The sequence below is a fragment of the Biomphalaria glabrata genome, chromosome 3 (assembly GCF_947242115.1).
Source record: "Biomphalaria glabrata chromosome 3, xgBioGlab47.1, whole genome shotgun sequence".
NCBI classification, from domain to species: domain Eukaryota; kingdom Metazoa; phylum Mollusca; class Gastropoda; family Planorbidae; genus Biomphalaria; species Biomphalaria glabrata.
Genome location: NC_074713.1, coordinates 54,063,001 through 54,089,229, shown reverse-complemented (window position 1 = coordinate 54,089,229; position 26,229 = coordinate 54,063,001). Strand labels below are relative to the sequence as shown.

The 26,229-nt window shown below is 38.7% G+C and overlaps 1 protein-coding gene across 1 annotated transcript in view; it reads left to right on the top strand.

Annotated features, from left to right (window-relative positions):
- The window catches only part of LOC106070787 (homeobox protein ceh-32-like), a 59,765-nt gene extending 47,504 nt beyond the window's left edge, over positions 1–12,261 (top strand). The window contains exon 2 of the mRNA XM_056022681.1: positions 8,870–12,261. Coding sequence (XP_055878656.1) covers positions 8,870–9,725 — 856 coding nt within the window. The 3' untranslated portion in view covers positions 9,726–12,261. The remainder of the gene's footprint in view (positions 1–8,869) is intronic.
- Positions 12,262–26,229: the final 13,968 nt, after the last annotated feature.

The following is a 26,229-nucleotide window of genomic DNA, read 5'->3' as shown; positions in this document are numbered from 1 at the left end:
ACCTAACCCAATACTTTTTTTGTTTGTCTGTTATAGTCGATGTTAAATTTGAAACAGATTTTGTTCTCTTGTTCTGTTTTTCAGTTTCCATGTTGTTGTTTTTTTTTTGTTCTGCGTAGCCCTCTTATGGATGTGTGAATGTGCGGATGTGTGAGAGGATGTTTATGTGTGGGAGTGTGGGGATGTGTGTTTATGTGGATGTGTGTATGGATGTGTGGGGTTGTAGACGTGAGAGTGTGTGAATGTGTGCTTGTGTGGATATGTGTGTGTTGATGTGCGTGTGTGTGTGTGGATGTCTGTTTTTGTGGATGCTTAGCTGTGTGGATGTGTGTAGATGTGGATGCATGGATATGCGAATGTAGTGTGTGTGTGTGTGTGTGTCTGAGTTAACAAGATAAATATGTGTTTAAATCTGCTTAACTACTAATTGAAAATAGCTAATTATTAAAACGCAAACAAAAGTGCCGCCTCTGCCCTGGTTGTGCCCACGTCTTATCAACGGACATTTCCTTCTCTCTCGACACTTCCTCGGTCAATGTGCAGCACGCCTCTGAGTCTCTTCAAAACATTTTCATTTGATTGCTCCACAAGAGGAAAAAAAACAAAACAAAACACATACACACACATAAAAAAAAAACAAATTCCGTTACCATGGAAACTGTTGAAGTGTCTCCACTAGAAGACGTCGACTGAAGAGACTTTGGAGCTGGGTCTCGCCTGGTCCTCCATGTGCAACAAACTTCCAGGTCTTTTTGTCAACCTCTATTTTCACTCTCTCTCTCTTTCTCTTTCTCTCTTTTTCTTTCTCTCTCTTTCTCTCTCTCTTTCTCTCTCTCTCTTTCTCTTTTTCTCTCTTTCTTTCTCTCTCTTTCTCTCTTTCTCTCTTTCTCTTTGTCTCTCTCTCTCTTTCTTTCTCTCTCTTTCTCTCTTTCTCTCTCTCTTTCTCTCTCTCTCTCTTTGTTTTTCTTTCTCTCTCTATCTTTCATTATCTTTCTTTCTCTTTCTCTGCCTTTCTCTTTCTCTGCCTTTCTCTTTCTCTCTCATTCTCTTTCCTCATTTCTCTTTCTCATTCTATTTCTTCCTTTCTCTTTCTCTCTCATTCTCTTTCTTTCTCTCTCTTTTATTGTTGTCCGTCTCTTTCTCTTTCAGTGTCTCTTTTTCACACTTTCTTTTCTCCGTTTCTTTTCTGTCTCTATCTCTCTTTCGCACTCTTTCTCCATTTCTATCGGCTTTCTCCCTCGCTTTTTTATTTTTTTTCTCTGTTTCATCTCTTTCATTCTCTATTTCCCATTCTCTCTCTCTCTCTCTCTCTCTCTCTCTCTCTCTCTCTCTCTCTCTCTCTCAGTCTCTCTCTCTTTTTTTCCCCCTTTTCACTGACATTCAGCTTAATTGAAACAATCCTACCTATTTTTATTAGCTGTGATATTCAACTACAATAAAACAAACAACAGTCCGCTAATGTACAATCTTCTCTTTCCCTGTGTCCGTCTCAAGTCTCAAATATCATTCCCCTCATCACTGGCATATCAATAGATGGAAATTAGAAGCTGGACTCAATGAAGAAGACAGCTACGAGAAAATAACCACAAAACTATCGCTGTATTGAAACAGAATCGATCGGAATCTACAAATGCGTCAAGGCTTAATTTCTTTCTTTGTGTCCCATTCAATCAAAAGAGTTATTGCGACAAGGGAAGACAAATGGGAGGGGAAAGGACAGATATGAAAAGGGGGAGGTAATCCTCTTCGTATTGAAAGGTGGAGTTGTCTTTAGAAATGAGAGAGAGAGAGAGAGAGACGGTGCGTGTGTGTGTCTTTGTGAAATGTGTCTCGGATTGTATTTTTTTTTAATTTTCCATAGCTTCTAATAAAAATTTATACTTTCAGTAAATAGTTTGTATCACAGAAATGTAAGTTTTGATAATTGATAGATGATTGATAGATTGATAGATTGATTGTATCATTTGGAGATGGAATTCAACGCGCAAATGTATAGCAATTTAAATGATTGTTTGATTAAGTGATTACTTGATTTATTGATACAAGGATTGGCTCTTCGATTTATAGATATATTTTTTGATTGATTGTTTCTGTAAATAATAATTCGTTTGAATAACTGATTAATTGGTCGATATACTAATCAACAAATTTACTCACGAATTCATTGACTTAAGATTCATTAGTTATTTAACAATCGCAATTAATTAATTGATTGATTAGTCAATTAATTTAACAAGTTCTTGCTTTGTTTTCGGTTTGACCCGATTGGTTTATTACTTTAATTCATAGATATATTTGTTTAAATAATCCATTGATTAACTCTTTCTCTCCGTAATTATTTACCACATTCTGTTGGAATCAACGTTGGTATCGTCAGTTAGGAGAGAAAGAGTTAACAAAAAAAAGTTTATACCAAACCCCCTTCAAAAGGACTATTCGTATACGCCGCTGGAGCAAACAACCCCATTCATGCCCAACTGTTCTAAACATTGCGCCTCAAACATCTCCAGGTCGATGTCGTCTGCTTTAACGACGCAGAGAAGCCGGTGAGCACATTCCGAGAGTGTGTACCCAACTCATCACCACTTCCGGTCCGTCAACATTCATGTCAACGGTCAGCGCCGCCATTGAACAGCGCCACCTAGCTAAACCGACAGTTTGGAGTTGTTTTCTCCCTTTTCCTCAAACACTCACGCGCACACGCACGCGCGCGCGCACAGACTGCCTCCACCCCCCACCCCCCCGTGTTGTCGTACACTTGCACATTCCATTGTAATCCCAGCGTGCTCGTGAATCCGGGCCCCAGAATTAGGATAACGCTTGTCGATTGGGTGATTGGGTTATGGAAAGCGGGGACATCTCTCCGCGGCCATTTTACCGGAAGTAAAGCTTTGTTACGTTTCATGACGTTAGAAAAAAAAAAGAGCACAGAAAATGAATTTAGCGAGACAATAAAATAAAAATGTTTTTCCTTGAGACGACTATGGATTTTCCCCATTCTCCCGCTCCCCCACCCCCCACCCATCCATCCCAGTGGCACTATAGCCCATTGGATGACTCTGTCCTTCTCTAGCACATCTTTCCAGATCTATCTTGGGGCTTTAAGTCTCCACCCCCTCCCCCCGGGTTATTTTTTTTCTTGATAAAATAGATATCAACGGAGATAAAAACCAAATAAAAGTTCTCAGGTGTCTTTTATTTCGGTGTCATGTTTGGCATATTTATCAATGTTGATACTGTTGAATGATGTTTTATGTACAGCTGCTGTTTAGTGTTGATAGTTTTCTTGGTTTAATTCAGTCGGTCACACTCATAGCTAAGGAATGATAGAATTTAAAAAAAATGAACATTTATTAACCAGCCTTCATTTACAACCCAGCCTCCCCACCCACCCCCACCACCAAAAAATCCTAATTACACCCTGGACCGGAGGCTCGGTTGTATAAATCTACTCAGAGTATATACAATTCTAGCTGGTGATATAGATTTAGACATACAGTCATAAAAAGACAATAGTCTAGACTGAAATTCTACTAAAGAAGTTGCGCAAAGTATAGATCTCCAGACCAAATTTAATTCTAAGATTATTATATTTGTAAAAATTATTTTAGCCAAAACCAGAGTTTTTTTTTTCCTGTTTAGCCAATTAGCTAGTAATTTAATATTGAACCAGAAAAATGGAGAGTGCGAGAACTAGAAAAAGAGTCAAAAGTAAAGAAAATGTAATATATTGTAAAGAATGTACAGACAGACAGACAGACACAAATGATGAAGTTTGAATTCATCCACTTCATGAACCTGATAAACACAAAATAAAACTTCTAAGCATCAGTTGACCGTCATCTTAACTCTTTCTCTCCTAACCGACGCTACAAACGTTGATTCCATCAGAATGTGGTAAATAATTACGGAGAGAAAGAGTTAATGTACAACAAACTCGCCATCCAATACTTTTAATTGACTTTGAAGTTCGTGGTTAATTGACTTTGCCGCTATCATTGATTCATTTCTAGCAACTCAAATCTCGCGATCATCGCGCGAGAGTACATCCACGAGAATTGACCGAGCGCTTAAAAAACAGACCAACGAAAAATGTCGCTTTGGTACGCGGCGGAAGTAGATCTGGTTTATCTAAGTACAGAATTGATATTTCTCAGATACATGCATGCCGTTGTTATGGTACCTCAGGGGTTCTAAAACTTTTAATATTTCACAGATATTGTAAAGTGATTTTTAGTGAAATTAAATATTATATTATGCTTCATTTTTTAGACTTGGAGGTTTAAGGAAGAGATAATTTTGATACACAAGTTTCAGAATCCATTACAAAATAAGCTGATATAGGGGATAGCCGTGTAGTGGTGTGTCTTGGAATTTGTGTCATCATTTGGGGGCACCTGGGGGGGGGGAGGGCTTGGCCTCTTTAGGGGCATCCGCATTTTGACATTCGACATCATGACACGAAATAATGGCGTAAAAATGTAAAATCTAATGTTAAAAAAATTTGGTGGCCCCCCTCAAGTGGCGGCCCGGGGGGATTTTCTAATTCTTTCCCCCACCATAGCTACGCCTTTTATTTATACAATAATGAATAGCCGGTCGACCATTATACGTAATTACATGTAGATCATGGTGGTCGGTTTAACTTGTAGCTTTTTATTCCTGTTTTAAATTATTCTCAAGTCAGTCAGTCAGTCAACCAGCCAGGGGTTTCGCATTTATATTCCATCCATCCATTCCAGTGGCGCTACAGCCCATGGAGGGCCCTGGCCTGCTTCAACACATCCCTCCATTCAGATCTCTCCTGAGCCTTTCGTCTCCACGCCCTAACTCCAAGCTGTTGTAGATCTGCCTCCACATCATCGATCCATCGCATTCGGGGTCTGCCTTTTGGGTCGCCTGCCTTTTGTTTTTTTTTGCCTGTATACGATTTTCGCCCCTCTGTTATCTGACATTCTTTCAAGGTGACCTGCCCAACGTAGTCTGTTCTTTTTTCGCTAGTATATTATAGATTTGAAAGTTTTACTAATTGTATTTCATGTCTGACTGTTACTGTAGGTGAGATTTGGATACGCCGTCAGGAATATATTGAATAATATTCGAAGTCTTTAAATGTCTTACAGAAAGTATTTTGAAATAAATGCACATACAGCACTAGACACATAGAATGTTTAAAACGCAATGCAGGCTTGTATAATATCCTAGTCAGTATATACGAAGAATTACACACACAAAAACAACAACAAAAAAACAACACGAGAGCGCGAGGTGACGTCATGGCGACACGGAGCTCGGGCCCTTTGACCGTTAATTAGCCAGCGAGTATGTCAGGGTGTGAACACCGCTGAGTGACACGACCGACTGAGCTGTCACACTGGTAATTGGGGGGTGCTTATGTTTTTATGTATACATGCAGGGGCGGATCGGCGCTTTCACTAGGGGTGTGAAACCTTACTTCAAGGTGAGCCCTGTGCAAGAACAGTTTCTTGGCCGCACTTATTAAAAAATTTAACTCTTGAGCACTTTCAGAACAAGAGTGAGAGGTTTTGAATGTTGCCATATTACGTTTTGATCCTCTAGCGTCCATTAATATGCTTAATTATATCATTAAGATTTGTGTTTCTAAATTGGTTTGTAGCTTTAAGCATTGTTTTTACGTCTATTCAGAATGTCCCCGTTCAGTGTGTTGATGCAAGTTGTTATTTGATCTTTCGTGTCGTTGAGATCTACTGGAAATCGTGGAACAAAATCTTAGTCTTTAACATAACCACACTGGAAATAGGCGCTCACGGTGAGGTCGGAGGCCAAGCGCGGAGAGCAAAGTGTTCAGCACCTCTATATACTTTAGAACTTGACCGCACAAGAGATGGTGACAAAAGAAGGATTTCGGGCAGTGAAAAAGCATTGACCTCTGGGAATTGTGCCAAACCCAAAATGTCTGGTGGTTCATCTACCACCAAAGAAAATCCCACCTTCAAATGCGTTACATTTAGACGGGAATGTCTCTTCAGAATAGGGCTCCATAGTCGTGTGACAATCTGCTCTACCAAATGAACTGAAGAAGGCATATATCGACATAATAAATCAACGTCAAGATTTTAAAAAGGGTCTTGGAGTGGCTTTTTATGCCAAAATGACTTGTTTATACGTTTTTCAATCAACCGGACCTAACATTTGTAATATTGCTTTATTCTTCTGGTCCTGTCATTGTAAGCTTGGGACCAACACACCTGAACAAAAGACTGTGAGATACGCCACTGCGTATGCATGCAAATGTTTCTCAGCGTTTGTCATTTTCCTCGACCCAGAATGTTCTCGTCACCCACTTCGCGCTGATCGATTTCCCAAATTAATTTACATATCTACCCTCAAACATTATTTACCAAGCAGAAAGTTGTTTCCATTTCATATTTTGTCTGAGAGTGTGCGCGCGTGTGCGTTTTATTTATGCGTCGAACTGTACAGCAAGTTTTTTTCCAAGCCCCTCATATAGACACACATAGACCCCACATAGACACACATAGACACAGTGCTCTGTTTGTAGACACCGTCAATATGGTATTACGAATGATGGGAGAGGAAGCGGCGGGGGCAGAAAGAACAGATTGAAAAGCCATGGAGAGGAATATTCCTTTGTCGCCCGCTGACGCCCCGAGGGTGCATTTTCCACACAGGTTGCTTTTATTTCAAATTAATAAAGTCATTTTTTTTAAAGTATTAAATCGGCTCCCCCCCCCCCTTCCCTTTCACGGTGACACGCCTATGAGTAAAATAAAAACATAAAAATGTAAATATGAATCATCATGCATGTGTATCAGATCAATACCACGCACGGTGGCGCCCTACTTCTTGCTTGTGCCCCCCCCCATTCCGCCTTAACCACATCTTCGCCCACAATGCGGCCATTAGTATTACGCTTACGTCTCTGAAAAGATCCGCCCTCGTAAAGGTGACCCCCCCCCCCTCAAGAAATCAAGCTTTTGTTTGTATGCGTCCCCAGAAATAAAAACTTCCAATGGAACCACAATGTAGTTTCACAAATTATTCCCGCATGATTTTTTTTTTTTATCTTCTTAGATTTTCATATCAGACTTTAGGGTTTATTTATTTTATTTTTTAAAAGCATATTTCATTTTGAAATAAACGCTTTTCTGAAAAGGAAAAATTTTTTTTCCATCACACGAGATTTATGCAAAAGTTAAAAAGAAAATAAAGAAATGAGACAATATTTGCACGAGACATTAAAGGGCTATGCAGATCAATGGAAGGCATACATTGATCGTATGTCCCTTTTTTTTTCAACAAATTCGTTTTCGAAGGGAGAGAATAGGACCAGGGGAAGATAACCTGACTAAACCCAATGCTAGATGGTTCCTAGATTCTAGGAATAGTGTCTTAGACAAGGCCGAGGAATACATTTGATATTGGATATTCTGTAAACATATCAATTTTTTGCTGGCATTGTCGACCAACATATGAATTTGTGGATGGCAGATTTCTCCATATATTTAGTAATTGTAGGCAGAATTTAAATACCAATTTCATAAACTCATCTTGAATACCTATAATTATCTTTTATTTCTACTCTTTGTTCAACCCAACTAGGACAGAGTCATTATAACAATACCATCATTTCGTTGCCTATTGACTTGATATAGACACATATGTATCATAGATGCTAAACGAAAAGGTCCTTGAACTTGGGATTCTTTCGAAATGAACTTTCCTTAGATTCTATGGAAGACCAAAAATTCCGATAAACATAATGCTTAATTTTGTTTGTGCGTTGACCAGCTGACAAGCATGAATTCCCATTGTAAACAATTTCTGAACAATGTTAGCTTTATTTGTCGTGAAAACATATCATAGATCTAGAACTTCCGGTTTTGTCTTTTGTGTTTTTGGCAATGTAATCTTCTACTAAAATGTAAAAAAAAACTCAATAATCCGTCATCTATCCTTCCTTGCATAACTTGACAAAATTAGCGCTGAGGTCCAGTATTGACTTTCCGCTGACCCAATCTGTTGCGCTGACTGGACACGCATTACACGATCTCTGTACCGCTCTTCCCAATCCTTGACCTCAGCCTGGATGAGACTCGTCAAAGACCACAGATCCCTTAAAGTTGCTCTCCAATCTCTTCGTCTTTCTGCCGCGCCCTCTCTTTCCTGGTACTGTTCCCTGCAGAAAAGTCCTCGCGATCCCCCAGGGATCATGTTGAATAGCGGTACAGTCTTAACTTGCCTTCTGGACAGTGTCAGTTGATCCTGTTTCGGGTTTCCACCACGTAGAGTCCCCCTGTAACACATCATAACATCTGTAACATCTCATGACATCTGTAAAATATCATAACATCTGTAACACCTCATGACATCTGTAGAATATCATAACATCTGTAACATCTAATGACATCTGTAAAATATCATAACATCTGTAACATCTCATGACATCTGTAAAATATCATAACATCTGTAACATCTCATAACATCTGTAAAATATCATAACATGTGTAACATCTCATGACATCTGTAAAATATCATAACATGTGTAACATCTCATGACATCTGTAAAATATCATAACATGTGTAACATCTCATGACATCTGTAAAATATCATAACATGTGTAACATCTCATGACATCTGTAAAATATCATAACATGTGTAACATCTCATGACATCTGTAAAATATCATAACATGTGTAACATCTCATGACATCTGTAAAATATCATAACATGTGTAACATCTCATGACATCTGTGAACTGTTCACCTAAATCTTGTTTTATAACATATTTCTTAAATTTTTGAGCTGATCGAAGTTATGTTGGCCGTTGGTTTTAATATATGTATTTTTTTTTTCTCTTTCCAGACTTCAGCAGCAGCACCAAGGTCACAAGATGACGTCATCGTCCCGGGAGGACACCGTGTCCCCTTCCAGCAGCAACACGGACCGTCGGGAACACGACAATGACCTTGATGATGACGACTGCATCAGCGACCTGGACAGCGAGATCAGCGACCCGTCGCACCTGGAGGACATTGACCCTGTGTCCGAGTCCCGGGGCTCAACCCCGCAGCCCAACCCGCTCATAGTGAACAACCCTTTCTTGCCCCCGCACCTCCAACAGCCCGCCTGGAGCTCGTCCACCTTCGACATTTTGCGGCCCCCGCCCCCGCAGCTGACTTCGGTTCTTTCCGGAAAGTCCACGATGATCACTTCGTCAGGGCCGGACTCGCCACATCACTCTTCAGAGCGGCAACCTTCACCTTCGACCCCTCCGTTAACTCGACCTTTGTTTAAGCCTCACGAGCTAGCCTCCTCTCCTGACCGCAACAGCAGCGCCTCCACTCGCGAGCACCAGCAACGCCCTGATCACCACCAGGCACGCCACGACCGCTCCCCGAAAGAGGAGCGCAGCCCTGCGGCTGCCGAGTTCATCAAAAGATCGCTTCCGCCTCACCCGGCGTTCCCAGCCCATCACGAAATGCTGAGCCACTTCGCAGCGGTGCGTGCTGATTTCTTGCACCGGGAGGCCCTCATCAGAGACTATAGTTCCCGAGAAAGGGGCCTGCCAATGGATTTCCACCAGCACGATCTGAGGGTGGACTTCAGCAAAGCCCACGAGCTGGCCCGCCAGGAGTTCAGCAAACAACACGAACACTTCTCGGCGGAAGCCCTCACCAACTTGGCTCGTCAGAGCAGTGTATTGGGTTCAGCGTCGTGAGGGTCGATACTCGACAGTTGTAACAATGTAATCGTTTAAACCCATTTGTTTGTGCATTGTGATCATTTAGGATTCGGACCATGAACAAGCTAATCTATAAGGTATCGATCTTTTGTGTCAACCAAGCTGTTCGGTTACGACTAAATACACGCAGCCTTCTGCGTTCAGAGTTCAGGAGTTCACCGGATGTGACGCTAAGCCAAGCTATTAGCCAATCAAAAGACTACGACAGGAGAAAATAATCGATACCACATATTTTCTTTAAAAGACCGTACTCAACTATTTGCTCTGAGATTTGTAAGCGAGCTGTACTAAGTAAAAAACAAAACGGCTTGACGTGTACAATTAGTACTAAGGAATGGGGCATCCATCCCAAATGTCACCCCCCACCCCCACGTGCGTAAAGCCTGGGGTAAAAATATATGTACACAGAATGTCAACAGAGCACGGGAGGAACAGATGTCAGCTATGAATGACAAAGTGACATTTGGTGGGGACAAAAGTGATTTAGAATTTTGCTTGGCGTGTGCTCTATTTACAGTATGACGTTATACGCTCATTACTATTGAGGCTCAACATATTGATACTGTATAGCAGCGGTTCTCAACCTTTTAAGCTCGGCGACCCCTTTTTACAACCCCCCACTTCCGCGACCCCCTCCCCCACACACACATACAGCAATAGAGGAATAGACAATAACAATCCATATTTTCGATGGTATTAGGCGACCCCCTAGAAAATCGTCGATCGACCCCCAAGGGGGTCGCGATCCACAGGTAGAGAACCCCTGCTGTATAGAGAGTTTATATGTTTGATTGATTATTGCTAAGATACACGCTGTAATTTCTAGGTATATATAAAATACATTTATATATACATTTAAAGAATACACTCATGTTTCTACTAAGGTACTAAATACCGCCGAGGTTCTATCTCGGTTATGCTCTGTGTATTATGGTATTATTGTCATGACTCCCAGGAGTCTGGTAGACTCACAGTGTGAGAACCGCTGCGCCCACCTTTAGTACACGTGTAGTGGTCAAGAGAGGCAGGGGGGGGAAGATTGTGGTTGGGGTGGTGGAATCAGATGGAACTCATTGCTTCCGTGTCCAGCTGTCCGCTGTCTAGAGGGGACACTGACACTATAGATATAGCACAATGGAGACAGCAATGTCATGTCACTGACAAAGCACCACTGACATAGCACCACTGACATAGCACCACTGACATAGCACCACTGACATAGCACCACTGACTCAACAGAACTGATATATCACTGACATATTCCCTCTGACATAGTTCTCTGATATGGCCCCTCTGACATAGCATTACTGACATATCGTCACTGACATAGCACCACTGACATAGCACCACTGACATTATACCACTGACATAACAACTGAAAAAATACCACTGCCATAACACAAGTGACATGATGCATATGATACAATTTCCACGATACATCCTGGCATCAAACAAAACTAAAATGAGTTAGATACAGATTTAAATAGTACTAGATCCTAGAATTAAATTTCTGTTTGCTCATGTGAGCCCCCCAGAAAAATAAAATTAATTTAAAAAAAACAACACAACATTTCAACAATACAATAAAGAAAAGGACATAATAACAAGACTATGTTTTCAAACGCTAACCTTTGAACTGTCGTTGTGAAGTGAGTATCTTGACGTCAGAGCTATGTCATACCTACGTCAGAGCTAAACTGATATTCACTGAGCATTCTCTTCGTTTGAAGATTCCGGATTTCTGGGATTTCATATTTATCGCTATTTTTTTTTTAAAAATAAGTAATTGTAAATATTTAAACATGTGGATACATTTTCTAACTACTGTATCTGGTATATCAATTTTGATCTTTGATTCTTTCAGTTGTCATTTGTCACGAGATTAGCAGACAATATTTCTTCACATTTATCTGTATTTAAATTTATCATTAAGCTTATTATCCTTTATTTTTGACTTTTGACACTATTTTGATAGCTTTGTACTTTCAAACTATCCGCCATAGTTTTATGAACGTATTGTTTGCCTTGACGATATTTTTTTTTTAAAAGGGTCATATGTCAAGGACGTGGGACGTTGACACGAAGGTCAGGACATATGTGGGTCTAGCTTATAAGGGTAAGTGACCAGGGCTGTGTCACGTGGGCATGACGTTAGAACCCATAAGGCGCAATACATGTGTGCGTGTGTGTGTGTTCATGTGTGTGTGTGGGGGGGGGGGGAGGGTGAGTGTGCAGGTGTGTGCAAGTCACATAGTCACCATTTAGTTTCAACTTTGTAGAGAACAAAGATTTTTTTTTTAAAAATGTATTTGGTCTTGGCCGTGTGGAAATACGCCACTGTGTAGATTGGAGAAACATAGAACAAATTGAGGAAAAGAGATTGAAAAAGAGATGAAGAGAGAGAAAGAGAGAGAGAAAGAGAGAGGGTAAGGTGAAAGGAATGATGGAAGAGAGGATTTAGGTATGGAAGCTGATGGTATAGTCAATAGTCTATCTTCCCGAAAACTTATTTTTTTAAAAAAAAAGAAAGATGTTTCATAAATTTTGTGGAAGGTATTATGTTAATACACGGACACTCACGTGATCATTATATACAGCTACTATGCTATAATGTATGCATGCATGTGGTGAATCTTGTTTGGCACCTCAGCTCACGGCTGGGATGCGTTCGTTATTTGGCACGGCACTGAGTGGGCGTGGTCTATTTGTCTTGATTGACAGTGTGTTGTTTCCCTTATACTGACGTCAGACTACTTGTGTACCTAGCCTTGAGCGTAAATGTCACCACGACTGCTACGTTACTGTGCTATTCTTCTTTATTTTTTTTTTTTTTAATGTAAACAGAATTAGTTATATCTACTAACTATCAAAGTGGAAATTAAATTTTTTATAATATTTAAATACATTTTGTCCAGTTATGATTTTGGTTTAACTAAAATGAATAAAATTGGTTTAATTTAATATTTTATATGGTGTGTTCATAACTTCACATGTACCCCCATGCCTTCTCCATAGAATACACATAAAGTCCACATTCACGATTATTAGTTAGAAATGAATTTTCAATTTATGTGTTGAATGGTTACAACTGAGATTCTATTACAATTTTCACCCTCTGTGTATTGCTAAGTCTGTTATCCAGTTACAATGAGCGTCAATATTTCATACGGTTAATTGTTATGCCTATCACTATATATAATATATATATATATATATATATCTATGTGTATGTTGACTATTAGTATGTTTGCCATTTTGACCTAGCACTTATATCGCTGCTAAGAACTGTATGGTTATTCTACCAAGAAAATGTATTCGGTCATGTGATGTTCATTATATATTCAGAAGTTTGATTATATCGAACCATTTATATTGATTGCTCTTGGTTTTAAGGACATGAATAAATATTTTCTTTTTGTGTACAACTTTCAAACCAAAGACTTCGTATTGATGTTATTTAGATAATTGCTTCTTTGTGTTTTAAGGGTTAAATCAGAAAATGCTTTGTTTCCTTGTGTTTAAAGGGTTAAATCAGAAAATGCTTTGTTTCCTTGTGTTTTAAGGGTTAAATCAGAAGATCTTTACCTGTAATGGCTGCCTGAGAATGCTGTTTGCGCACTGGACTGTCGTTCGGACTTACCGATAGTCCCGGGTTCAAACACTGCCCACTGCCCTACTGCGGGAGGTTTGGACTAGAAAGTAAATTATCTTCAACTCTGAAGGAACATCCGAAACATGTAAAATCATTTTACAAACACGCAGACATTTTAATTGTTTGGAGAATATTTAGGAACATCTTTGTTTGTGATTGTTTTGACGATATATTGAGGAACATCTTTGTTTGTGATTGTTTTGACGATATATTGAGGAACATCTTTGTTTGTGATTGTTTTGGGAACAGTAACTACTGCTCGATAATAAAGCATACTATAAATCGGATGTATTTAAATACTTACAATGAAATGTATTTTTTTTTTCATTGAAGGACCTCTGTGGTAGACATAGTTCACCCTAAACCCTTTCCTGTCATGGTTGCTACGCCACTGATTGAATGCAATTCTAGTATCACATTTTTAAAAGAATTCTATCCATGCTTAATATAACACCAAAAACCCGGACCGATTGATCGATATTCTAATCGCCTTCACCTGTCTGTTAGACCGTTAGGGCACCACATGTGATTTGTCAACTGTCTCTCTCCATTTCGTTTATTTATTTACTTTGTGAGTGCGCCCGTGTAAAGGGAGAGGGTGTAGCAGCAAAGGCCAGGAGTAGAACAACAACAAACAATAAATAACAACAAACAACAAAACAACAACAAACAAAGCAACAAAAAACAACAAACAAAGCAACAACAAACAACAAACAAAGCAACAACAAACAAACAAAACAACAACAAAACAACAACAAACAACAAAACAACAACAAACAACAAAACAACAACAAACAAACAAAACAACAACAAAAAACAAAACAACAACAAACAAACAAAACAACAACAAACAACAAACAACAAAACAAAAACAACAACAAACAACAAAACAACAACAAACAAACAAAACAACAACAAACAACAAAACAACAACAAACAACAAAACAACAACAAACAAAGCAACAAACAACAACAAACAAAGCAACAACAAACAACAAACAAAGCAACAACAAACAACAAAACAACAACAAACAACAAAACAACAACAAACAACAAAACAACAACAAACAAACAAAAAAACAACAAACAAACAAACAAAAAAAAACAACAAACAAACAAAACAACAACAAAACAACAACAAACAACAAAACAACAACAAACAAACAACAACAAACAACAAACAACAAAACAACAACAAACAAACAACAACAAACAACAAACAACAAAACAAAAACAACAACAAACAACAAAACAACAACAAACAAACGAAACAACAACAAACAACAAAACAACAACAAACAACAAAACAACAACAAACAACAAAACAACAACAAACAACAAACAACAAAACAAAGCAACAACAAACAACAAAACAACAACAAACAAACAAAACAACAACAAACAACAAAACAACAACAAACAAACAAAACAACAACAAACAACAAACAACAAAACAACAACAAACAAACGAAACAACAACAAACAACAAAACAACAACAAACAACAAAACAACAACAAACAAACAAAACAACAACAAACAACAAAACAAAAAAAACACAAAAAAAGCAACAAGGACAAATGGATATTTTAAACTCTCAAAACACTTCCATCGCCACTGTGCTCTGCGCCAACCCTAAAACTTACACTGTCATTGCATATTTTAATGTCGCCATTTTGTTCCAGAAAGCGTGAACACACACACACACACACACACACATGCACACACACACATTAAATAATAAATAAAATAATAGAACGATGTTTTCATTCAACTAACTTACTATGAAAATCTGAAATAGGGCGCCATTTTATTTTTTTTTACTTCCCAGCCTCGTTCTGAGACCAGCATGGTTTCCGGCTATTACAACGTACAAGTATTTGATTCTCTCGGCTCAATTAGAGACACGTCGCGCTGAGCATCACTGGGAATTATACACTCGCGTGGACTTTCAACTCTTATAGTTCAGATCTACTTTTAACCGCATAGCTCCCTTGACCCCCCCCCCCTTTCCCCAAATCCCTCCCCAATACCCCTCTCTCTTCTTTATTCTTCTTCTGTTCACCTATATAATTATTACAGCTTTTAAGCACACCTGATATGGTACTTGCTAGTTAGCGCTATCATTACATTTCCATATTTACAGCAATAACATATCCCCAAACACATTGTATTGATGCTACGAAGTGGCTGGCTCGATAAAGCGGAAGTGAAACCTGTGTACCGGTACTCGAAGGAAGGCTGGGAGCAGACGATTATTTCACCTTCGATTCCCCTCTGTCCCAGCATCGATCTTCTTTGAACTGGAAATAGAACCGGCTTCTACATTTAGCAAGGCGCCAGTCCTAGTAATTTAGGGCGATGCTACCCTGCGATTAGATTTTTATATGCAATTTTTGAGTCCAGTGGTTCTGCAACTGCGGGCCTGTGGATTAAAATGGGGTTGTCATCTTGATCAAGGAAAAAAGGGCACACACGACCCAGGAACTTCTATGCCGTAATCTTAGGTGCAAATACTGTTTTGACTGTTTGAAATGACGTTCTAATTAGTTCAAGGCTCTCTATACTTCACTTTATCCTATAAGGATAAGGCTGGTGATGAAAAAAAATTTCAATGATTTTTTTTATTAGTTCACTTTATCCTCTAGGGATAAGCTACTTTTAAAAAAACAAAATTTCTTTCAAATAAATTGTTGACTTTACCAAACAAACATCTCTGAACTATATATTGTTTGAAGTCCACACACTAAAAAGTACAAGTCCGCCATCTTAGTTATCCAATCTATATAATGTTTGTCTGTTAAAATGTTTTACATGTTTCGGATGTTCCTTCAGAATTGACGTTTACTTCCTAGTTCAAACCTCCCGCAGGACTACGGGGGATGGAAGCGGGCAGGGTTTATACCCGGGACCATCGATAAATCCAAACGACAGTCCAGCGCGCAAACCGCACAACCAGGCAGCCATATATATATAATATACAGGTGATGGAAACTCTGTAATATCCGGCACAGTTGGAGCTGTAAAAATGGTGGATCTATTACTGTAATAGAAGCGCTGCTCCAAGTTTGCATACTTTTGATGATCACCAGAGTACATTTAAGTACACTCATACTTTAAAAAAAAAAAACCACACAGTTTCAAAAAGTTAAACAAAAAAAAAATGTGTACACGTCATAGCAGGGAAATTATTTCCATATCACTTAAGAATCTTCCAATTTTTAAATATTTTTTTAATCGTCTGCAGTGAGGCGGTAAAAATAGATGTGAATTTGAAATGACAGGGCAATTTTGTTGTTTACTACAGAGTATAGATGAAGATTTAGGTTTTATTTAAGGGAAAAGGAATATGTTTTTTAGCATGCACCTAAAGAACAACAGGAAAAAGTAAAATAAGTAGTTACGTAAATTACATTCTTTTTGTTTTCTTTTGCTCCTTTATGATGCTTTAAAATCACTACCAATTTAGCTAACATTATAGAGCCACCTCCTAAATTCATAAACAAGCTGAACAAGTTAATTAGAAGCTTTACATTTAAAAACACTATTAGGAGCATTAAGCACACTACACTCATTCAAAACAAAGAGGATGGGGGGATAAACTTGCAAGATGTTAAAACAAAAATACAGTCGCTAAGGCTAAAATTTGTAGGTCAAGTAGTTAGAAACCCAACAAACTTTCCCTTGACAATTTACTATTATGGTTTAAGATTAAGTAGTCTTCTTCCAATACACAATGATACTCCTCACTATTTTGGTACAGTCACTCATCCATTTTACAGATCTATTTCAAGAGTTTTACCTGGTAATGAACATTTAATACACAACAAAACCAAAGAATCATACACAACACTTAAAAAGCTGTTACAGGAAAGCCTAGTGAATAGGATTAAGTGGGGGAGAGTTCTTGGGGTGACAGAATTCAAGGACACATTCATAAACCTACACAGTAAACATATCCCACCAAAAGCTAGAGAGATTAGTTATAGACTTATCTTTGGGATGACCCCTATGGCTAGAAGACGGGCAAATGACCATGAATGTATATTATGCCACCTTGAAAATGCTGATAACGAAAAACACATGTATTTGGAGTGTCCATTATTCCTTCAAGTTAGAAGTACTGTAATGGACCTATTGGAAGCAAACTGTGGCAGTTATGTAAATGTTAACTTGTCTATTATTTTAAACAAGCTGCCAAAACTAAAAAATAAAATGATACATAACTTTAACTTGATTATTGTTTCCGAATACAGGAATCTTGTTTGGGCTACCTGGCTCAAATGTCTACATAATAATAAGGTGTTTGATCCTAATCACTTGGAATTAACATTTAGAAAAATAATGGACTTTAGGGTAGAGAATTATCTAGTTTGATTTTCATATACCTGTATAATGCTCATGTAGTTTTTCAGAAATAGGGTTTTGGGGGTCAGGGATATCTGATATTGTGTTGATTGTTCTGGAGTAGAGTATACTTGTATCATTTTTCTGTCTTTAGGGGGTTCATTGGTTAGGTAGTATGTCTTTGATATTAAATAATATTTCTATTAAAAAAAAAAAAAAAAAAAAACAACTACCAATTGTGGTACCAGGCTACTATCGGATAGATATAAAAGACCTTCTAATACTGGTTGGCTGAAATTCCATAAGATTATCTCATGGTTCATACAGTACCTGCCTTATGTGACTGGAGGCCCCTAGCGAAAAAAAAAAAGACAACAAAAACTAAGAAATAAAATCACGCAATGTATTAAAAACATATATTCATCTGATCTATATCGAAATCAATCAATATTTTATCGGCAGGTTCTTTATTTCTATTTGAAGATGACCATAAGCTTAGATCTTTCCAATCGACGCCAATAGGCTGACTCTCCTCTGTATCGCTTGAACCTGCATCTTCCGTAACCGTGTTCATGACTTTTTCCCCATAAATTAGCCGATTTCTTGACCAACCACTTCTAATAAGCAGATCTTAACTTTCGCTAATAAACCTAGAGTTGTGTTAAAAAACTTGCATCTAGTTTAGCAGGTATAGAGCAATAGAGCTTTGTTATATTCGCTGTTTTTTGTTTTTTTCTAAAAAAAAAATTTTTTTAAAGTCCTCTGCAGGGCCCCCAACAATCTAAATCTCTGGGTGGCTGTCTAGTTTGCCTATGCCTAAGGCCGACCCTAGTCCATATGACATTGACATTTCTAGCAGGTCAAAACCAGGAAGTGCAGACGTCGTGGAGGTTACCTCAAGGTCGAACAGAATGAAAAAAAAATAGTGTCTGTTTAGAGAGCAACATTATGGAGCCGATAAACATTCAAGTACCGGCTGTTTCTTTCTACTCTTTTTTCTCTCTTTCTCTCTCTTTATTCTCCTTTCAGTCTCTCTTTCTCTCTTTAAATTTATTTAACTCTTTTACTTTTTTTTCTCTCTTTCTTCCTTTTCTTCCTTTTTCTTTCTCTTTTTATTACTCTCTTTCTCACTTCTTTCTCTTTGGTCTCTTTTCCACCTCTTTTTTATCTTATCATCACCCCCCCCCCCCGTTCTCTTTTTTTTTTGTATCTCTTTTTATTTCTTTATGTCACTTTTTTCTCTTTCTATTGCTTCTATTTCTTTCTCTTTTCCTTACTCTCTTGTTCTCTTCCTACCTCTTTCTATCTCTTTTTTCTTTTTTTTTTCTCATTTACTTTATCTCTCGCTCTCTTTCCGTGTACTTTTTTTTTCTTTTCTAAGAGATGTCTTATAGAAGCAAGTGAATAGAGATAGAGTTAGTCAGCCAGTGCTTCTCAGATCGAGGCTGATTAATTTGAAAACAAAATATAGCTTTTATATAGCGTTACTTTCATGCTTATTCTCGGAGCGCTATGGTCCAATCTCATTTGAGGACCAGTTGGTGGGGGGGGGGGTTATCTGGGAGAAGGTTTTCCGTGCTGCCTTTAGGGGCTCAGTAAACACAACTCTGCTCGAGTTGGGTGTCGAGCCTCGAGCCAAGCGTACTTAGCCTCTCGACCACGCTTCCTGAATGTATTTTCCACATGGCTGAATGATGCACATTTGGTTTTGAGAGTAGAACCTGAGATGAACTGTTATTGAAAAAATCAGAGTAGGAAGGACTGGTCATCCCGTAGTGCTCTGGCAAGAAACTTAGCCGTCCGGCGTAGTGCCTCGTAGCTACCATACAAGTCGAATGACTGCTCAGACAGGTCCCCCCCTTAGCTCGCGGAGCTGGGGACACTCGTACAAGACATGCGACACTGTTTCGACGCTCTCTCCACAGTGACGGCATCGGGAGTCTAAGTTCGTGCGGAACCGGGCAAAGTATGCCCCAATAAGACAGTGTTCTGTTCTGCACTGCTCTGAGAGTAGAACCAACTTCTACCAAACATGGAAGTACCAAGAATCGCTTTACTTTATCGAGATGAGGGGATTTGGTTTTGTGAACTGTCACTGCACCACTTTATACGACGAAAGTCGAAGGACACATGAGACATCGATATTATATAGTGAAACAGATCTATGTTTGTGCGTGCGTGCGTGTGTGTGTTTTCCCATGCTATATGTGTCTTGAACACTGTTACTTCATATAAAGGTCTACTTTCATGCAAGCGTCTGTCTGCAGTAGACTTTAATTACCTTACATATTCACAGTAACACATTGTATCAATAGATAGACTCCTGTGTTGTCTGGTTACCCCGACAGTCTCTGGTGTGATTTGTCAGGAACAACGCAAAGCATTGTGGGATAATTCGACGATCTTATCCTTTTTTTTTTCCCTTTCACCATCTCTCTCTCTCTCTCTATCTCCCTGTCTCACTCTCTTTCTCTCTCTCTCAGTCACCCTACACTCCCTCCCTTCGAGCAAGTGAGCTATTACAAATAGTAGTTGTCAACATCTACAGTCCCCAGTGTCACATTCAGACATCTAACAATGAAACTGAGGTTGATGTAGCTGCCAACCTATCTCATTTCAGAAGAACTCCACCTTTTGTGTGTAAGTCTATATTTAGCACGCCTCTAAAAATATTCTATTGTAGTCTATTTTTATTTACTCTCCAGTGTGAGAGAGAAGAAATAGTAAATCCGTATAATAGAATAACTTGGGCGAATTGCCAGAAACCGTGTCAACAGAATGCACAGTTATTGTTGTGACACAGAGTCGTTCCTTAGAGCAGTCTATTAGGGGCATCTGTTCGATGCTTGTAGCTATGATGATAATCATTTAATTTAAAGCGCAGTTAACAAACATAACGTCTGCTCAAGACGCTATACTATCTTATCGTGTCTTTAAACATTCAGACGTTACTTCAAAAAAAGAAATGGATTACATCCTACTTATCTTATCTTATATAATTCAGACGTCACTTCAAAAAAAAAAAATGGATTACATCCTACTTATCTTATCTTATATAATTCAGACGTCACTTCAAAAAAAAAAAAAAAAAAAGGATTACATCCTACTTATCTTATCTTATATAATTCAGACGTTACTTCAAAAAAAAAAAGGGGATTGCACCCTACGTGGGTCCCTAGGTAATTTAAGCTCTTCCAAATCGTTGGTTTTCCTGGCTGACTTAGGCAACCCATTCCACGCTCTAAAAACACTAAGGAAGAATGAGTATTTGTAAAAAAGTAACAGCAAACATAAACACAAGAGCTGAAATGACAAAACTAATCTTAAAAAAAAAAGTTTTGAACAGATAGATCTTAATGTTCTTTTTGAATGTAGTGAAGTATGTTGTCATGTTGTTATGTTGTCTGTCTGGGTGCGATGGGGAATGAGTTCCAAACCTTTGGGCCGTGCACCGAACTAAGTCCGTGGGGCTCTCTGAGTGAGGAATGAGTTCGAACCTTGCCGTTCTGAGGGAAATTCGGACTTCACTTTCACCTATCTCTTACTTTGATGAACCATTGGGGCACCACTTATGATCCGTTGACCGTCTTTTTCCATTCCTCTCAGTTTTTCTACTTGAATAGAATCTCCATTCTTTAATACCCACTTCCCATCTCTTTGTCTGTAATATTTCTTTTTTCTAATTTGTAATAGATCTAGACCAGGGGTTCTCTACCTGTGGGTCGCGACCCCCCTTGGGGTTCGATTGACGATTTGCCAGGGGTCGCCAAAGACCATTGAAAAAATGGATTGTTTTTGTCTATTCTTCTATTGCTGTGTTTTTATGCGGGGGGGGGGGGGGGGGGGTCGCGGCAGAGTGGGGGGGGGGGGATTGTAAAAAGGGGTCGCCGAGCATAAAAGGTTGAGAACCGCTGATCTAGGTCAACAATAAAAAAAAGCTGTTTAAAAAAAATAAAAATAAACGACCTGAATTTTAACTTGTAGGCTAAAACCTTCTCTGGCTTCTCAAGCCATCGCGCTAACCACTCTGCTAGCGAAGGGTTTATGAACATAGAAGAGCGTATAGCTATCTATTTATTGTTTCTATTTCATGTTTGTGTTCCCTAAGTCTGAGACGACAGCCTAATATAAAGGGGACTAATTCATCTTATACCACCTTTTCAATCTAGTAATTTATTACCAATAGTTAATTGTCTAATTGGTTAATTTTTGTTATTGATTCTTGCGTTGTCAGGTAAAAGAAATAATTGTGCAAAAATTTCAGCTTGATCCGAGACTGGGTGTCGCAAAAAAAAGCGTGTACAAACTTTTTACCAGACAGACAGACATACAAACACACATAAGTTGATATAAGCTTCGTAAAAAAAATAATGTTACACATGTAAATAAGACAAGCAATTTATTTGAAGGACGCTTGTTACGACCTAATAGATAAGATAATATTTTGATAAGATAATATTTTGATAAGATATTGTTTGCTGAAAGCGTTTTGAAAATCTTTGCTTACAAAAAAAAAAAAAAATAATACATTACTGGAATTATTTCCATACCAGTCATGGCGGCTTCCTATTATATCGCTACCTCCCCCCCCCCCTTGCCCTCAACACGGTCACATCTCTTGTTCCTATTGCACGACTCGACTCTAGCCTCTAACCCACAACGCTACACCGAGCTGAAGATGAACCTCTCACGAGCTCAGCGCGAGACGAGTATTGATTCGGTAGGCGGGGCCAGCACGCGTGGACTTTTTTTTCCACCTCCAGTGTGTCTGAAATGAGTGGTTAGGCCGTATAGTGAGATTGAGAGAGAAAGAATGCAAAAAGAAAAAAAAAAAGTCTGTCCGTGTGTTCGGTAGACGTGTGTCCATTATAGTCCATCGTGTGTTGGCGTTTCTTTGACCATCAGCAACCTCTATTATACAATAGTTAAGCTTTTAGCAAGCACAGGCAGCTATGGAATGGTTTTAGTCACATCGAAGGTTATATAATAATAAACTGATTGTGTGGTAGGCCCTCAATCATGACTTTAGTAAGCACCAACAGTTATGGAAGCTTTGCAGGTAATACTACATCTAGTATTGTACAACAACAATAAAGTGATCGTTAGTGGTTAGCGCTCAGGACTGTTGTAATAAAAGCAACTAAAAATACAACAATAAAAACAAACACAATATCAACAACGAATACAGCAATATAAAAAAAAACAAATCAAACAGCAAAAATAACGACAACAACCAATAGCAACTACAACTACAAAACAACAACAAAATACAACCAATAGCAACTACAACTACAAAACAACAACAAAATACACCCAATAGCAACTACAACAGAAAATACAACGATAATAACAGCATTAACAACACATGAAACAACATCAGCATGAACAAATACAAAAAAAAACAAAAACATCAATATAAACAAAAAAAAAGTATTTAAGATGACTTAAGATTTAAGATGACAAATTTTAAGTCTTGACTTTGATTTTAAAAATTCGAAAATGCCTGAACAGATGAGCTGTGTACTACAATAAAACAAATCCAAACTTAAAATTAGAAGCTTTAAAAGAATAGTGTCATGTAGCATAAAGCAGCTGGTGCGTGAAGTCTATTTTTAGATTCTGCAGTATCTAGAGCGCAATTTGAAGGTTATATTGTAGACGAATTTCTTGGAATAGAAGTTGGCTAGAATTCCACGGTCTTAAAAGGAGCGAGGATGATAGTTTCCAAATATAGTAGAAGGTTGATGATAAAAAGTATTTAAAAGGACAGAGCAAGTCAGTTGTAGTTGAGAGCTTGAACGAAGACAATTAACTTGTTTTTTTAAATTGTAATGTACAGTGTGTTTATTTTATTTAAGTGATTCCTAGTTCCAGAATATATTAAAGCTTTGTATTTATTGTTGAGAGATCTTTATTTTTTGAATTAATAGTTTACATTTGAATCTCCTGTATAACGGAACAGTTTGAGTGTTCAGTCATTGGATGGCTGCCTGGTCGTGCGGTTTGCGCGCTGGACTGTCGTTCAGATTTATTGATGGTCCCGGGTTCAAACCCTGCCCGCTCCCATCCCCCGTCGTCCTGCGGGAGGTTTGGACTAGGAAGTAAACTATCTTCAACTCTGAAGGAACATCCGAAACATGTCAAACATTTTACAAACATTTGTTTAAAAGTAGAAATCTACACGAGAATTATAACAAGAAACGCATTGCCTGATCAACGCAATCACATCACAACATCAAGACATCCTCACATCATCTAAGTACTCAAGTATAAATATCCTTACAAATAGATATGTTAAAAAGACATTTATTGAATAAATCGATAGTCTAGAACTAAAGCTCCGAAGATCCACAGACCAGCTCTTAAATGAAAGTTGTTCTGGCTCTCACCAACTAGAGAGATCTTAACGCAAGTAGGTCTAGCCCATCACCAACAGGCGTCTTGGTTTCCAGGGAGATACAGGTCGATGCCAATACAATATTTCGTCACATTTTTTTTTCTCTCCCTCTCTCTGTTGAAGAGTTCGTTTTGCCGATTGCAATGTAAGCTGTAATTGTACTCTCGGAAATGTAATATGTAATTGCAACGTTTTTCGCCCTATCTGGAGGATTGTACGAGTGAACTAAGTGGAGGGGCTTGGGGGGGTGGGGAAAGAAATCCAATCTATGGAGTGTAGATCTGCTAAGTGTGAAGGCTGAACCGGTTCGATACGAAGATGTAATGGGTGACTGAGTGGGAAAGAAGGTGGTTAATGGCTAGGCTAAGTTCCAATCCGTGACGGCTTTAAACTTGTATCAAGTGGGCGATTGACGGAATGATAGGATGCAGGGAGTCTTGCATTCTTGCTTTGTTCCTTAACGGAACACTTCGCACATTCTGGGTATTTAGCGGAACACTTTGCACATTCTGGGTATTTAGCGGAACACTTTGCACATTCTGGGTATTTAGCGGAACACTTCGCACATTCTGGGTATTTAGCGGAACACTTCGCACATTCTGGGTATTTAGCGGAACACTTTGCACATTCTGGGTATTTAGCGGAACACTTTGCACATTCTGGGTATTTAGCGGAACACTTCGCACATTCTGGGTATTTAGCGGAACACTTTGCACATTCTGGGTATTTAGCGGAACACTTTGCACATTCTGGGTATTTAGCGGAACACTTTGCACATTCTGGGTATTTAGCGGAACACTTTGCACATTCTGGGTATTTAGCGGAACACTTTGCACATTCTGGGTATTTAGCGGAACACTTTGCACATTCTGGGTATTTAGCGGAACACTTTGCACATTCTGGGTATTTAGCGGAACACTTTGCACATTCTGGGTATTTAGCGGAACACTTTCCTTTTATTTGGAGACGTTTATTCAGGTGGTAGCGTTATAGTTAATTATTTCAGTAATTCGCGTGACACCTATTCAGTCCCCGAGGAACACTGGGGTTCCTCGGAACACAGTTTGGGAAACACTGCTCTAGACTTTGCTCACTTAATACTAGTTCCTGGGTGTGAAAGTAGGTCATGGAAAGGTCGTCTTTTCAAAGGTAGCAGATAAGTTGGTTGTTAATTGTGTATCATTCCACGGCCTCCTTCCTATCTTGTTTTCACATCTTATCTTTTCATCAACCAACAAAGCAACCAACAAAGCAATATAATTAGGATGGTCGGGATGGCTGCCGGGTCGTGCGGTTTGCGCGCTGGACTGTCGTTCAGATTTATCGACGGTCCAGAGTTCAAACCCTGCCCGCTCCCATCCCCCCGTCGTCCTGCGGGAGGTTTGGACTAGGAAGTAAATTATCTTCAACTCTGAAGGAACATCCGAAACATGTCAAACATTTTACAAACATTTTACAAACATTTTTACAAGCAACCAAACAACAAACCAACCAACGAACAAACCAACAAAACAAATCAACCAACAAGCCGACCATCCATCTAACCGACCAACCAACCAACCAACTAACAAACAAACCAACTGTTACATCTTTTCTATTTATATTTCTACTGATAATTCACTAGAAACTACACTAGCTCCACATACGTCTAGGATGTCCCATGTTCAGCTGTAGTTACAAATAAACAGGTAACACTCGATCAAACACAGAAACTTTGACAATCTTTACGGCATCTCACACAAGCTGGACTCTGACAACTAACACACTTCCGGTCATTCGCGCAAATATAAAAATAGATTATACATACATACACGCATTCATCCGTGACACCAAACAACAACAACAACAACAACATTCCCATGAAATATCAGGTACAATGGCTTTATATATATACAATAATGAAAAATATAATTAGGAAAAAGTATAATTAATAAATAAATAATGAACAGAGTTCAAATATTCTTGTTATGTTACTTTACGGGGGAGGGGGGGGGAGGGTAATAAGTTTTGTTACAATTCGTTACAAGGGAGGAGGGGGGGATATAAAAGGTGATTTTTTGGCGTTACGTAATATCCGAACGTTGCC